The sequence below is a fragment of the Dicentrarchus labrax genome, unplaced genomic scaffold, assembly GCF_905237075.1.
Source record: "Dicentrarchus labrax unplaced genomic scaffold, dlabrax2021, whole genome shotgun sequence".
Lineage (NCBI taxonomy): Eukaryota > Metazoa > Chordata > Actinopteri > Moronidae > Dicentrarchus > Dicentrarchus labrax.
The window spans coordinates 998,620-1,014,755 of record NW_026136717.1 but is presented as its reverse complement, the minus strand read 5'-3'; the positions used below and the strand labels follow the sequence as shown (position 1 = coordinate 1,014,755).

At 39.5% G+C, this 16,136-nt stretch overlaps 1 protein-coding gene across 1 annotated transcript; it reads right to left on the bottom strand.

Annotated features, from left to right (window-relative positions):
• Window positions 1–2,022: 2,022 nt before the first annotated feature.
• Window positions 2,023–15,095, bottom strand: muc3a (mucin 3A, cell surface associated). The gene is made up of 12 exons (XM_051375454.1): window positions 11,491–15,095; window positions 11,295–11,410; window positions 10,723–10,787; window positions 10,481–10,523; window positions 10,340–10,392; window positions 9,070–9,191; window positions 8,824–8,883; window positions 6,574–6,745; window positions 4,664–4,825; window positions 4,434–4,528; window positions 3,690–3,913; window positions 2,023–3,601 (listed from the first exon to the last, which is right to left on the bottom strand). Exons 1-12 carry the CDS (start codon window positions 13,919–13,921, stop codon window positions 3,557–3,559), a joined length of 3,588 nt encoding a protein of 1,195 aa, XP_051231414.1. The 5' UTR covers window positions 13,922–15,095; the 3' UTR covers window positions 2,023–3,556.
• Window positions 15,096–16,136: the final 1,041 nt, after the last annotated feature.

Below are 16,136 nucleotides of genomic sequence, written 5' to 3'. Positions count from 1 at the left end.
CTTTCCCCCTCTAGAAGACAGCCCTGAAAACATTTTAGAATAGAATGTGCATCCTTTTACTGCCAAATAAAAGTCTAAGCATGTTGTATATAGTGTACATAGACTCAATCTGTATATAGAATAAGTTATTAATGCAATACAAAATTTGTTCCATAATTCTTTGCACTGCCAGCAATATTGAACTACCTGTATAGGACAACCTTTAATATAACACTGGACAACAAAAACATACCGGTCATATTTCAATTCAATTTCAATTCAATTCAATTCAATTTTATTTGTATAGCGCCAATTCATAACAGAAGTTATCTCAGGACGCTAATCAAATAGAGCAGGTCTAGACCGAACTCGTTATAACATTTACAGAGACCCAACAGTACCACCATGAGCAAGCACTTGGCGACGGGGGCAAGGAAAAACTGCCTGTTAAAAGGCAGAAACCTAGGACAGACCCTTCGGCTCTAGGTGGGTGGTCTTCTACCTCGACCAGTTGGGGTGAGAGAGAGAGAGAGAGAGAGAGAGAGAGAGAGAGAGAGAGACAGACAGATAGACAGATAGACAGATAGACAGACAGTTGCACAGCAACCACAACAGTAGCAACAACCACGCTAACAGTAGATGATGACGACGACAACAGCGACGATAGGGGACAATGAGCAGTGACAATAATAATTATAGTAACTGTAGTAATAATAATATTAATAATAATAATAATAACAGTATTATCAGTGATATTAGCAATGGCAGTCAAGCAGGACCATGGCAGGAGGCACCACCAGGATCCATGAGAACCTGCAAGACGAGAAAGCACAAGAACTCCGGGGAAGAAGTGAAGTTAGTAACATGCATTAATGGGACATAAAAGAGTGCAGAAAGAGAGAGAGCGGAAGAGAGGAGCTCACTGGACCATGAGAAATCCCCCGATAGTCTAGGCCTATAGCAGCATAACTAAGGGATGGTTCAGGACTCACCTGATCCAGCCCTACCTATAAGCTTTATCAAAGAGGAATGTCTTAAGCCTACTCTTGAATGTGGAGAGGGTGTCTGCCTCCTGAACCACAACTGGAAGCTGGTTCCACAGGAGAGGAGCTTGGTAACTGAAGGCTCTGGCTCCTGTTCTACTTTTAGAGACTATAGGAACCACAAGTAGCCCTGCATTCAGAGAACGCAGTGTTCTAGTTAATAAATTAATGTGCTAAATATATCAACATCACAAATGTGCCTTTCAGTCACACAGACATTTTTAACACCCATTCAAACCACCAGAGAGAAATGGACAGTTTTTTTCTCCCCCTCCATTCAAAGTGTTTTAGAATCTCTTTATTATAGTTCTTCAGCCATGTGGATGGACAACATCTGAGTGCATCTTTACAACTATTCACACTGGAAATATTCCCACACAGATTCCCACACATTTATAGCATTGTGCAAGACTCAAAGCACTTACTTTCTCACAGTTTAGTTTACTGATGCCAGCTTTCGAATGTATCTTTACTTGAGTATACCGTATTTCATTACATACAGTGAGTGGCTTGTTCTACCTAAAGGACCATTGCATGTACATGAAGGCATGTTTCAGCTCATGTACTAAAGTAACATGAAGCAGGACCCTTAAAAGCCCACTAGAAACCTTCTGAAACATTACCTGTCAAGATGACCTGTAGAACCTCCCAAGTGGCCAATGGACCCTCTAATCAACCTCCTAAAGAACCTCTAAAACATTATCAATGGCCACTAGAACCTCCTAAATAACCTCAAGAACATTATCAATGGCCTTGAACCCTTTCAATAACCAATAGAACCTCCTAAAGGAACTCTAGGACCTTTTCACTGACCACTAAAACCTCCTTGCTGTCCAGTAGAACCTCTAAAATGACTACTAGTCTACTAGTATTACAGAACCTCCTCAATGACCACTTGAACATTCAATCTCCTCAGGCCCTCACAACCCCTAAAACCTATAGAGCATATAGATGAGCATAATAGGTCCCCTTTAATAATTAAACATTCACAGATTAACCCTTTTTAAATTGTTCAATATAGAATTTTATTCAAATATGTAGTAAGTACAGTTAATATAACATTATATTTTAGTTCAAATTTAAATAAACAATTGCAAAAGTGTGGTTAAACATTTTTTATCCCAAGTTTATCCCTTCAGTGCAGTGATAGGAAGCTCCATTAAAACAAGACTACAGTGACCCTCAGTGGCTTCACACTGAAAGTACACACAATATGTGACATGCTTCATTAAACTGGAACTTTTTATTTACATAAAGTGCATCCAAAGCATTTAAGCCCACAACAACAGTAATAGTGCAAAATTACAACATCTTCCATCCTGAGTATCCCACACTGCGTCTTCTGCCTCTAATCTCCTTCTGCTTTTGATCTTCTTATCATCACTGAATGACAAACGTCTTCGCTTACTCTATATGAAAGCTCAAAGCATTCATATAGAAAACTGGTCCTTAGTTTAAACGGTAGTGAACTGCTTTACTAATTCTCACTGGCAATATCTCTCTGACTGGTCTCAACTTATACTGATAGTAGGTTTTTAATGTCATTTTACACTGATGGTATGTGTGTTGTTGACATGGCATGACATCATTATCAGCTGTAGGTCACTGAATTGTTTGTGTCCCAGTGATTCAGTCACTTTAATAATGGCCCACTACCTAGGGAGCAGATTCAATTCAATTCAATTCAATTTTATTTGTATCGCGCCAATTCATAACAGAAGTTATCTCAGGACACTTTTCAAATAGAGCAGGTCTAGACCGAACTCCTTAAACATTTACAGAGACCCAACAGTACCACCATGGGCAAGCACTTGGCGACGGGGGCAAGGAAAAACTGCCAGATGGAGAAACATAATTTAATAAAGTTGATGATGGGTCATTGTAGGCTGATTTAATAGCTGAGAGGTCTCTCTTAAAGGTCCAGTGTGTAACATTTAGGAGCATCTATTGTCAGAAATGGAATAGAATTTTAATAGGTATGTTTTCATTAGTGTATAATGACCTGAAAATAAGAATTGTTGTGTTATCCTTACTTTTACTTGTTATTATTTATTTTATTATTTTTTTATTTACTTTTTATTTTATTTATAGGAACAGGTGTTCTGACGATTTATGCCCCATGCTTGGAACTGGAGCGTGAGGCGAGCGGGTCGTAATATGGAACTACACCATGCCACTAAACCCTTCACACTGGACCTTGAAACTCTGTGCCCCTCATGTTTGTATTTTTTATAATACAACATCACCACTTACTACAGGCTCACAAACAAGCACCGAGATGGATCAGTACATCTCCGAGAGCAGCCTCAACAGAGATGCAGAATAGAAACTTCATAAAGGAAGCATTTATAACAGGCCTTTTCAATAGAATCAGAAATATTAAATATATATTAACACCTTGGCTTGCAGTAAAGAAATCAATAAATAAATTGAACAATGTTATAAAGATTTAGTTGCTTATATGAGGCAGCGAAAATAGGTCAAAGAAAGTCATCATTATCAACAGTTGAGACTGTCAATTTTCAGTACACAGCTCAGGCATCCCAAGAAGTCCTTATCCGAGGCCTGCCTATCCTCATCTGTGGGAAGAAAGAAATAGAGAAAGAATGATTGAAATTTGGAAAACAAAAACAAAACTCTTCAGTGTTTCTATAAATGTGGACTGACTGGCTGTTCGGATATATCTGGTTGAGGCCAACTGGCAGACTGCAAGTTTCGAGCATCCGAAAGTAGAGAATCGTGTCTGTGTGCTGTTCGTGAATGAGAGTGCATGCTTGCTGATGGGCTCGATTCTCGAGTCAGCTGGTAGAAAGGTACAGGTTGTCTGTTATCAGTGCACTCTTCTCCGACAGCAGATTCTTCTTCTGTGTATGAAGGGTTTCTGAAATCTCCTAGAAAACAGTGAGGATTTATGGGACATTTACACACATTCCACCATAATAAATTTCAGTTTGTGCTTGTAAAAGGATACCAGGATGATCAACACAGATCTATACATAAATTAAGATTTTGGGGCAGCTAGCACGTTGAATGACTGCTGTCATTTTATGTCTTTTTAGACTCACTATTTAGCCCCATATGGAGATTGACTCACTGCAGGAGCAAGCCTCAAGTGGCTGCTAGAGTGACTGTAGTTTTGGTACTTCAGTGTTGTCTTTATTTGCTTAGGTTGCTAGTTGTTCAGCCTAGAAAATCATTGCCACAGAACCTACAGCCTACAAACTGCGTACAGATTGCAAGCATTGGGATGCTGATTGCAGTTTGCTGCAGACCACTGGTGTCACTAATAACAACAGCTTTCTTAAAGTTACATATAGAACAAAAAATACAATTGGAATAATTGACTGATGAATAGGTAACATCTGCAGTAGGAGAGAGGCAGTGGTGTGTGTTTTTATAAAACAAACTTACCAGCATGATATCTGTCACTTGGGTTGCTGGATCTGGACCAGTTAAAGTCCTCATTCAGCCAATCATTCACCGTCACCTCTTTAATGTTTCTTCTCCTGCAGACACAAAGGAAACAGATTAGCTTTTTTATCAAGGCACCTGTCAGTGGATGGGATATATTAGGCAACAAGTGAACATTTTGTCCTTAAAGTTGTCAAAGTACTGACAGCCAGTACTGACAGCGTACTTACTGTGTTTGCTTGTGTTTGTTGATAAGAATGTATGCAGTCAAGGCTCCCACAGACACTAACAGAAAAGCAAGGGTTACACTTAACCCTGCGTAGAAAGCAATCCTCTGTATTGGGAAGCTACAGTCATCACTCAGGTACCATGTGGAATTCACATTTTGACACCTGAAACAGAGAAGGAAGAACACAGTTTAACTACAGCGAACAACTATGCTAGTCCGATAAGGCACCACAAAGAAACTTTTATTAAAAATATTTAAAGACAATTAAAGCTGCCGTAAGTTTTATAAAAATAACTTTTTGTAATGTTTGCTGAAACTTTCATTATATCCTAACAGTCGTACATCATACATTTTCTAAAAATATTCTAAGGGAAAATCAAGTTCCTCTGGCTTGTTCTAGTGCTCCTAACAGCTGGGAAAGATATAAAGGGGCTTGAGGATAGGTGATTATTGAGTCTCATTCAGAGTCCCAAGTGTAATGAACCAGCCTGGAAATGAGACTCAAAGATAAACTATTTTTATTGGCTCTGATTGGTTGTTTTCATTCATGCCCAGTAAGTTAGGAGTTAGGAGCACTAGGAGGAGCCAGAGAAATCAGATTTTTTCATAGATTTTCTGTCTCGTGGTCTACTCTCGTGATACAGTGAAAGTTTCTGCAAATGTGACTATAATCGGATCTAAAAATGATCTACTGCAGATTTAGTAATTTTATTAAATTTGTTTAGTTACTTGTAGTTCATTGTATGTAGTTAACTATAATTTAAAACGGAAGAGGTTAAGGTGATAAGATTACTATATACTTAGTTGTATGCATTGATTCATCATTTTGCAAATTTTTGGTAATATCTATCTCTTTGAATATATAAGAGGTAGCAAAATTGGTCAGGCCCGTAGACTCGGCCCAAATACAGCAATGAATTATGTGGCCTGGATCTGGTAGCCACATATGGCCCATAACATAGCCATATCTCAGCCCACTGTATGACCACAGCTGATTGATTCTGGGCCTATGTTGGACCACAGGAGAAGTTGTCTGACAAGTGACATTTTACAGTTTTGCAAATGGTTAAAGTTACAGTGGTATTTTTATAGCTAATAGTTTTTATTTCCAGTTAAAGTAAGATTCTAATGCTTCCATTCCATATGATGTATTATCAGATGTAATATAAAGTTACCCAGCAGTAAAGTCATTGAAATCAGGCCCACCTTTACCAGATGCAACATTAAAGTGATCCTTACACATGATGTACCTTTATTTATAATCCACATATATAATATACATTATTCTAAAACAGCCCATTCTGCATAATAACTACTGTTACTTTTGGTGTATTGTGGTTGATGCTAATACTTCTGTACTTTTACTCAAAGCTGCACTAGGTATACAACTTCACTATATCCTGACAGTAGTACATGAGACAGATAATCTGTTAAATTTCTGCCAGGCCTGAACAAAAACAACCAATGAGAGCTGAGAAAGATAGAAAGATGTTTTGTGTTAGTGGCTTGAAGATAGTTAATTACTGAGTCTCATTTCATCAGTATTTCTGTACAATCTGGGAATGAGCAATGAACATCAACTATCTATCTTGGCTCTGATTGGTTGTTTTCAAGCGTAGCAGATTCCATTAGACTTAGGAGCCAGAGGAAGCACATTTTTTCACAGATTATCTGTCTTATGTACAACTCAGTATATAGTGAAAGTTTCAGCAAATAATATATTAGTACTATTCCCACCACTGCAGTGAAGATCTAGTTGGAGCAATATACAAAAGATACGTTTGGTCATGTCTTTGCAGGACTAGATATAAAGTGGGTGGGTGCAGGGAATTGAAAAAAAAATCTGTTTATTATACAAAAAAGTTCATAAAAGTTTTTATAAACATCCAACTGAGAGCACGATCAACTTACTTGCAAAGAGGTCCAATGCTCATGTACACATTACAGGTTCCATTATTGTAGCATGTTTTAGGATGTGGATGTAGACGGTTACACACAGTCACACATTTGATCACTCCATCAACAGGCACAGCTTCGTAGTATTCAGCAACATCTGGATTGTCCACAGAGCTACTACATACAGCTGGTGATAGAAACAAAGACATTAAATGGTAAATGGTAAATGGACCTGTACTTGTATAGCGCCTTTCTAGTCTTCATTCTAGCCACATTCACTCTTTCACACATATTCACACAGTGATGGCAAAGCTCATCCAACAGAAACTAATGCAATTTGGGGTTCAGTATCTTGCTCAAGGATACTTCGACATTGAGAGCTATGGAGATAATTTTGTTCCTTTATTATTCAATCAAATAGAATAGATTTGAAACCAAAAAAGAGATTTGAGAGCAAAAAAGAGTAAGTAAATTTTTTTTGAGATCGAAACAGAGCAGGTTGCAATTTAAAAAAAATATGAGAGAACATATTTCTTCAACTTCAATCAAAACTAATGTTTGTAAGTAAAAACATACGACCATTTTGCTTATAAATCAGTCGTCTTTGCTTGCGAGTTATAAAGTTTTGTTTGCAAATCAGTCCTCTTTGCTTGCAAGTTATAAAGTTTTGCTTGCGAATTCAACTGCACTTGATGGGGAGGGGGGCCTACGCTGGTGGATGAGAGAAGAGTTTCTATTGGTTGGTTTGACCTGGCTACGTCTTCCGCATTACACCCACTTCTCCCTTGTGCTGTGCTGCTTGGAGGTAAGCCTGTTGCTCTTGAAACGTTTCCCATAAGTAATGAATTGTGCTATATATTGTTGGCTACAGCCTGCCGTACATTCAACAACAACAACAACAACAATACAAGTAATGAATTATAATGCCCTGCTGCTGCAAGCACACTGATTAGCAGCAACATGGTTGTCTCTGCTAGTCACGGCCTGAGCAGAGTAGCCTAATGAGTGAGTGAATTACAGGGAGGCGTATACAACGTAGGGCTGTGATTTAAACATTTAGTGTTGCATGATACTCGCGGTGCCAAAACGTCACAGGTCCTACAAAACAGTACTACCGTGGATTACTAAACTACCGCTGAACGCGGTGCCAGTTTCCACTGTGTAGCGGGCTGCCGCTACTCCTCCCGGCTCCCGTTCTCGCTACAGCTGTTCTAATGTCAACAAACACACGTGGCGAATAATTTAACAAATTCACACACATATTTCTAACCAGCCAGCATTACTGGTCTATACAGGAGCAGCTGAATGATGCTTTTGACCTCAGAGATGTACAATGTGTAGGCTATAGAAGAGAAACACAAATTTCAGCACCACTGATCTGTATAATCAGACCAAAAGACATGTCCTGTGATTGTAATTATTCCCCACGTGTGTTTGTTGTAATTCACTCACTCATTAGGCTACTCTGCTCAGGCCGTGACTAGCAGAGACAACCATGTTGCTGCTAATCAGTGTGCTTGCAGCAGCAGGGCATTATAATTCATTACTTGTGTTGTTGTTGTTGTTGTTGTTGTTGTGGTGGTGGTGGTGAATGTAGCAGGCTGTAGCCAACGATATATAGCAAAATTCATTACATATGGGAAACGTTGCCACTTACTCTTTTTTGCTCTCAAATCTCTTTTTTGGTTTTAAATCTATTCTATTTGATTAAATAATAAAGGAAAAAATTCTCTCCATAGAGAGCAATTTAGGATTCAGTATCTTGCTCAACGATACTTCGACATGTGGCAGGAGGAGCCGGGGATTGAACTAACAACCTTCCGATTAGGAGACAACCTACACCGAATATGTCTTTACTCTCAGTTGCTAAAGTACAGGGCAGGGGCGTGTCCAGACTTTCATGACTGGGGTGGCATTGTCTTATACATAAACACACCACAAGCTGCAGTAGGTAACTTTTTTATAAAAATAATTTTTTGTCTTATTTGCTGAAACTTTCACTATATGTGAAATATATAATATATAGTAATGATATTACGGCTCTTTCTGGTTTAACAAGGATTCATGTTAGCTTACTGTAGCCCTTTATACTGATATTTTTGCATCTAACTCAATGAAACAAAGGTTTTTTCGGCCAAACCAGTGCACACACACACACACACACACACACACACACACACACACACACATACACATACACATACACACACACAAACACACACACACACACACACACACACACACACAACGTGGAGTAATACTTACATCCCAAATCTGCCTCTGTTGTATTGACAATGGGTCGAACTGTGATTTCATAAAAACAGTCTGAAAATTCAGAAGACAAAAACTAATTGTATTGTATTGTAATGTATTTTGTGGTATGCAAAACATGCTTTTCATCAGAGGAAAAGGGAAAATGTTTGAAGCAGAAGTGGTAACATTAAGTTGCTAATGAAACTCATGGTTTGTCATACTATATATGATTATGTATGTTTAGTTTTTCTGTCTTACCTCCTGTGCAGTTAGCAAGCTCGTCAACAGCCTTTTCAACTGCCTCAAAGTCGTTCATATATAGCTGATTAGAGTTAACATTGTTTGGAATCACCAAAACCACATCATGTGTGACACTAACGCTGAGGCAGAAAGAATTTCATACGACATGTTAGTACAGTTAAAGGCATGATTTTGCAATTTAAAATGTGTGATGTTGGTGAGGTGATTTACTTTAGTAAATATTGGTGAATACACCTGCACTGTAAAAAAAATAATAATCATCTGTAAATCTACAGTTTTTTCACGTTTATTTTACAATGATTTGTTCTGTATTTTTTTTAAATACATGGAAATGTTACCAAAATTACAAAATTAAAATTGCCTGTAAACTGTAATGTATGTAATATGTAATAAGCAATTACTGCTTATTTAGAAAAAAATTCAAATAAAAAGACAAGATATTAACTATTTATTTAATAGATTAAACTGTTAAATTCAAGTTTAATACAATAATACATTTTTAAAATTATGTAAAAACAGTAAAAATAAGTATTTGTTCTGTACTTTTACATGGATTTATCAGATATCTTATAATTATGGAAGTTTTAACAACAGAAATGTTGAATCATGTTTTTTTCAGTGTATAAGCATTGGTAAACTGTCAAAATACAGGTGACTTTACTACAGCTATAACTTTCAGATTTCAGGTTAAGATAAGAAAAATCTAATAATAACAGCATTCTTCTGTTAATTTAAGCCTGATTATTTGTATTATTGCAGTGTTCACCTTTATTTATAGGTAATATCATTGTTCATGTAAATATCTTTAATTTAACATTATTATTATTATTTTACAGTTTTTTGTTGGTGCTCCAGCTGCCAGAATATTATATTTAGTAATAATAACAATAATAATTATAATATATATATATATATTTTTTTACTTTTACAAAAGTATAACTATATATATTATAGTAACCTTTTCTCCAAAGTGTGATGACATTGCACCCTTTTTTTTTTGCTTTTTTTTTGGGAGGCTTTTTAATGGTTAATTCAAGGTATTTTACACATGTAAAAACAATGAAATCACCTATAAATACAGGCAAACACTGCTTTATTACAAATAATCAGAAGAGTGCTGTTATTATTTAATTTTTCCTTTTTTTCTTTTAATAGATAATCTTCCCACAAATTGCTTCTATCTACCCATTTCCTAATATATGTTGATATTGTGGATGATGTTTAATTGGACGTTATTAGTGTAAGAACATTAAAGATGTCTAATTACCCTTCTGCTCTTGGCGTCATGCTGTAGAAATCCATGGCTTCAGCTGATAATCTCTAAAATGATAAAACAATGAATGGCTAGCATTTATATATATGATCTCTGACTCAAAATCTTACTGCAAAGGTGGTTGAATTGCTTTACTTCCACAATGTTCATCAGTGCTGACAATCTGACCACAGCGCGGCTAATAAAAAAGAGCAAGAGAGAAAATATCATAAAACATGCTTGGCAATTTAACAACACTGTTATATTGAAACTAAAACATTTCGTTAAAAAATGTATTTTGAATCTATGTCTTCTGGGGCGACCATTTGTGTTTAATACAATGTAAAGCAAAATACAATGACAATGGTTTTGTTTCTGAAAATATGAAAGTACAATACCTGACACGAGTTACCACTACTTCTTTAAAGTTTTCTATCTTCTTTTCCAAGTAATACTTTACCATCTGAAATAGTAACAACATAATATTAATAATGTTTTGGTAGTTCGTCATATGAAACAATAACAATCACTAATATTATCACTAAAATCTGAATTTTTGTACTATTCTTTACTATACATGTTATTTTTTCCACATGTAGCTATGGATATGTAATCTGGATAGAATGTTTTTGGCTGCATGATTTATTCATGTCTGTTAGTCATGAACAAAATGTGCATCCTTAGCACAGTATAATAGGGAATATGATTGAACCCAGTTCATTACAAGACTGCAGGTTTGTCTGTCTTTTTCTCCAATAAGCACATAACAAGCATAAAGTCACCAACTTTACAACATACTGTAACATTCAACAAAAAGATGGTATACAGGTTACTTTATCTTGGAATAATTGTCTGGATATGTCCAGAACCTACACTGCTGTAAAACAGCAGGACACACACACACACACGCACACAAACACAAACACATCTATATATATATATATATATATATATATATAAATATATTTACCCGGTTGGTGAAAGTTCCTACAAACTCCTTGTATTCAGATGAGTCTTTGTCTTCATAATTGTCATAAAATTTCTCATTGATCACCACATTAACAATAACTGACCTGTTGAAAGAATCTGAAAAGAGAATACACAAACATATTGGAAAATATGCTGAAATTACACTTAAAAAAGACGTCGCAAGATGATGTAAGTACCTGGCTCAACAGTTTCAATGAATTCGCAAACATGTCCGCTGAATCCAACAAGACATGTGCAGTTGAATCCATTATTAAATCCACCATTTTGACAGTTTAAAGGCTTTACTGTTGTGACTGGTCGAGTAGTTGCTTGAATTGTTGGAGTGGGGGGTGATGTTGTTGGTGGTCTGGTTGTTGGATCGGTTGGTGGTTGGGCTGACGGTGTGGTTGGAGGATCAGATGTTAATTTGTCAGTAGGATTGGTTGGTTGAGTTGCTGACGTGGTCTCTACGGGCTCAGATGTTACCGAATAGGTTGGACTGGTGGATTCTGATAGTGGGGTGGTACCAGAAGGCTCAGATGTTACTATATCTGTAGGACGTGTAGGCTGAGATGGTGAAATGGTCTCCGCAGGTTGTGAAGTCAGTGTGTCAGTGTGACCAGTTAGTTCAGATAATGAGGTTGTCTCAACAGTCTCAAAAGTTACTGTGTCAGTCTGACTAGTTGGTTGAGGTGCTGATGCGGTCTCTACAGGCTCAGAAGTTGCTTTGTCAGTGGGATGAGTTGGTTGAGATGCTGATGTGGTCTCTACAAACTCAGAAGTTGCTGTGTCAGTGGGACCTGTTGTTCCAGGTCTTGATGTGGTTTCTGCAGGATGTGATGTTAATGTGTCAGTCTGACTAGTTGGTTCAGATACCGAGGTTGTCTCAACAGTCTCAGAAGTTACTTCGTCAGTGGGATTAGTTGGTTGAGGTGCTGATGTGGTCTCTACAGGCTCAGAAGTTGCTGTGGCAGTGGGACCTGTAGTTCCAGGTTTTGATGTGGTTTCTGAAGGATGTGACGTTAATGTGTCAGTCTGACGAGTTGGTTCAGATACCGGGGTTGTCTCTACAATCTCAGAAGTAACTGTATCAGTGGGAATGGTTGGCTGAGGTGCTGACGTAGTCTGTATAGGCTCCGATGTAAATGAATGGGTTGGACTCGTTGATTCAGACAGTGGGGTGGTACCAGCAGGCTCGGATGTTACTATGTCTGTAGTACTCGTAGGCTGAGGTGAGGAAATGGTCTCCACAGGTTGTGATGTCAATGTGTCAGTGTGAGCAGTTGGTTCAGATACCGAGGTTGTCCCAACAGTCTCAGAAGTTACTTTGTCAGTGGGAATGGTTGGCTGAGGTGCTGACGTAGTCTCTAAAGGCTCAGATGTCAATGAATGGGTTGGACTTGTTGATTCGGACGTGACCATTTCTGTAGGACTCGTAGGCTGAGGTGGGGAAACGGTCTCTGCAGGCTTTGAGATCAATGTGTCAGTGTAAGCAGTTGGTTCAGATAAAGAGGTTGTCACTACAGTCTCGGAAGTTACTTTGTCAGTGGGATTAGTTGGTTGAGGTGCTGACGTAGTCTCTATAGGCTCAGATGTCAATGAATGGGTTGGACTGGTTGATTCAGATAGTGGGGTGGTAGCAGCAGGCACGGATGTTACTATGTCTGTAGGACTCGTAGGCTGAGGTGGGGAAATGGTCTCTGTAGGTTGCGATGTCAATGTGTCAGTGGGAGAAGTTGGTTCAGATACCGAGGTTGTCTCAACAGTCTCAGAAGTTACTGTGTCAGTGGGAATGGTTGGCTGTGGTGCTGACGTAGTCTCTATGGGCTCAGATGTCAATGAATGGGTTGGACTTGTTGATTTGGACGTGACCATTTCTGTAGGAGTCGTAGGCTGAGGTGGGGAAATGGTCTCTGCAGGTTGCGATGTCAATGTGTCAGTGGGAGAAGTTGGTTCAGATACCGAGGTTGTCTCAACAGTCTCAGAAGTTACTGTGTCAGTGGGAATGGTTGGCTGTGGTGCTGACGTAGTCTCTATAGGCTCAGATGTCAATGAATGGGTTGGACTGGTTGATTCAGATAGTGGGGTGGTAGCAGCAGGCACGGATGTTACTATGTCTGTAGGACTCGTAGGCTGAGGTGGGGAAATGGTCTCTGTAGGTTGTGATGTCAACGTGTCAGTGTGAGCAGTTGGTTCAGATACCGAGGTTGTCTCAACATTCTCAGAAGTTACTTTGTCAGTGGGATTAGTTGGTTTAGTTACCAAGGTTGTGTCAACAGTCTCAGAAGTTGCTTCGTCAGTGGGATTAGTTGGTTTAGTTACCGAGGTTGTGTCCAAAGTCTCAGAAGTTGCTTTGTCGGTGGGATTAGTTGGTTGAGGTGCTGATGTGGTCTCGACAGGCTCAGAAGTTACAGTGTCAGTGGGACCTGTAGTTCCAGGTGCTGATGTGGTCTCTGAATGTTGTGATGTTAATGTGTCAGTCTGACTAGTTGGTTCAGACACCGAGGTTGTCCCAACAGTCTCAGAAGTTACTTTGTCAGTGGGAATGCTTGGCTGAGGTGCTGACGTAGTCTCTATAGGCTCAGATGTCAATGAATGGGTTGGACTTGTTGATTCGGACGTGACCATTTCTGTAGGACTCGTAGGCTGAGGTGAGGAAATTGTCTCCACAGGTTGTGATGTCAATGTGTCAGTGTGAGCAGTTGGTTCAGATACCGAGGTTTTCTCTACAGTCTCAGAAGTTACTGTGACAGTGGGAATGGTTGGCTGAGGTGCTGATGTGGTCTCTATAGGCTCAGATGTCAATGAATGGGTTGGACTTGTTGATTCAGACGTGACAATTTCTGCAGGACTCGTAGGCTGAGGTGGGGAAACGGTCTCTGCAGGTTTCGATATCAATGTGTCAGTGTAAGCAGTTTGTTCAGATACAGAGGTTTTCTCTACAGTCTCAGAAGTTACTGTGACAGTGGGAATGGTTGGCTGAGGTGCCGACGTAGTCTCTATAGGCTCAGATGTCAATGAATGGGTTGGACTCGATGATTCAGACAGTAGGGTGGTACCAGCAGGCTCGTATGTTACTATGTCTGTAGGACTCGTAGGCTGAGGTGAGGAAATTGTCTCCACAGGTTGTGATGTCAATGTGTCAGTGTGAGCAGTTGGTTCAGATACCGGGGTTGTCCCAACAGTCTCAGAAGTTACTTTGTCAGTGGGAATTGTTGGCTGAGTTGCTGACGTAGTCTCTATAGGCTCAGATGTCAATGAATGGGTTGGACTGGTTGATTCAGATAGTGGGGTGGTAGCAGCAGGCACGGATGTTACTATGTCTGTAGGACTCGTAGGCTGAGGTGGGGAAATGGTCTCTGTAGGTTGTGATGTCAACGTGTCAGTGTGAGCAGTTGGTTCAGATACCGAGGTTGTCTCAACATTCTCAGAAGTTACTTTGTCAGTGGGATTAGTTGGTTTAGTTACCGAGGTTGTGTCAACAGTTTCAGAAGTTGCTTTGTCAGTGGGATTAGTTGGTTGAGGTGCTAATGTGGTCTCGACAGGCTCAGAAGTTACAGTGTCAGTGGGACCTGTAGTTCCAGGTGCTGATGTGGTCTCTGAATGTTGTGATGTCAATGTGCCAGTGTGAGGAGTTGGTTCAGATACCGAGGTTGTCTCAACAGTCTGAGAAGTTACTTTGTCAGTGGGATTAGTTGGTTGAGGTGCTGATGTGGTCTCTACAGGCTCAGAAGTTGCTGTGTCAGTGGGACCTGTAGTTCCAGGTGTTGATATAGTTTCTGCAGGATGTGATGTTAATGTGTCAGTCAGTCTGACTAGTTGTTTGTTTGGGGAGGTTCTCTATAGGCTCAGATTCAATGAATGGTTCACTGATTCGGACACCATGTAGGTCGTAATTTCCAATTTTTTTTTTTTTTTTTGTGTGTGGGTTTTTTAAATAGCGAGGTTTCCCAACAGTCTCAGTAGTTACTTTGTCAGTGGGAATGCTTGGCTGAGGTGCTGAAGTAGTCTCTATAGGCTCAGATGTCAATGAATGGGTTGGACTGGTTGATTCAGATAGTGGGGTGGTAGCAGCAGGCACGGATGTTACTATGTCTGTAGGACTCGTAGGCTGAGGTGGGGAAATGGTCTCTGTAGGTTGTGATGTCAACGTGTCAGTGTGAGCAGTTGGTTCAGATACCGAGGTTGTCTCAACATTCTCAGAAGTTACTTTGTCAGTGGGATTAGTTGGTTTAGTTACCGAGGTTGTGTCAACAGTTTCAGAAGTTGCTTTGTCAGTGGGATTAGTTGGTTTGGTTACGAGGTTGAAAATTTTTTGGTGGGATTAGTTGGTGAGGCTAATGTGGTCTCGACAGGCTCAGAAGTTACAGTGTCAGTGGGACCTGTAGTTCCAGGTGCTGATGTGGTCTCTGAATGTTGTGATGTCAATGTGCCAGTGTGAGGAGTTGGTTCAGATACCGAGGTTGTCTCAACAGTCTGAGAAGTTACTTTGTCAGTGGGATTAGTTGGTTGAGGTGCTGACGTGGTCTCTACAGGCTCAGAAGGGTTGGCTTGTGTGTCAGTGGGACCTGTAGGTCCAGGTGTTGATATAGTTTCCGCAGGATGTGATGTTAATGTATCAGTCTGACTAGTTGGTTCAGACACCGAGGTCGTCCCAACAGTCTCAGTAGTTACTTTGATCAGTGGGAATGCTTGGCTGAGGTGCTGAAGTAGTCTCTATAGGCTCAGATGTCAATGAATGGGTTGGACTGGTTGATTCAGATAGTGGGGTGTAGCAGCAGGAACGGATGTTACTATATCTGTAGGACTCGTAGGCTGAGGTGGGGAAATCGGTCTCTGCAGG

What these genes read in the sequence shown, in the direction of transcription:
- muc3a (XM_051375454.1), bottom strand. Translation starts at nt 13,921, where the DNA reads ATGGTCACGTCCGAATCAACAAGTCCAACCCATTCATTGACATCTGAG. An exon ending in CACTGATGAACATTGTGGAA is followed by an intron (nt 10,393 to 10,480) that starts GTAAAGCAATTC and finishes TTATCATTTTAG; the next exon opens with AGATTATCAGCTGAAGCCAT. An exon ending in AAGTGACAGATATCATGCTG is followed by an intron (nt 3,914 to 4,433) that starts GTAAGTTTGTTT and finishes ACTGTTTTCTAG; the next exon opens with GAGATTTCAGAAACCCTTCA.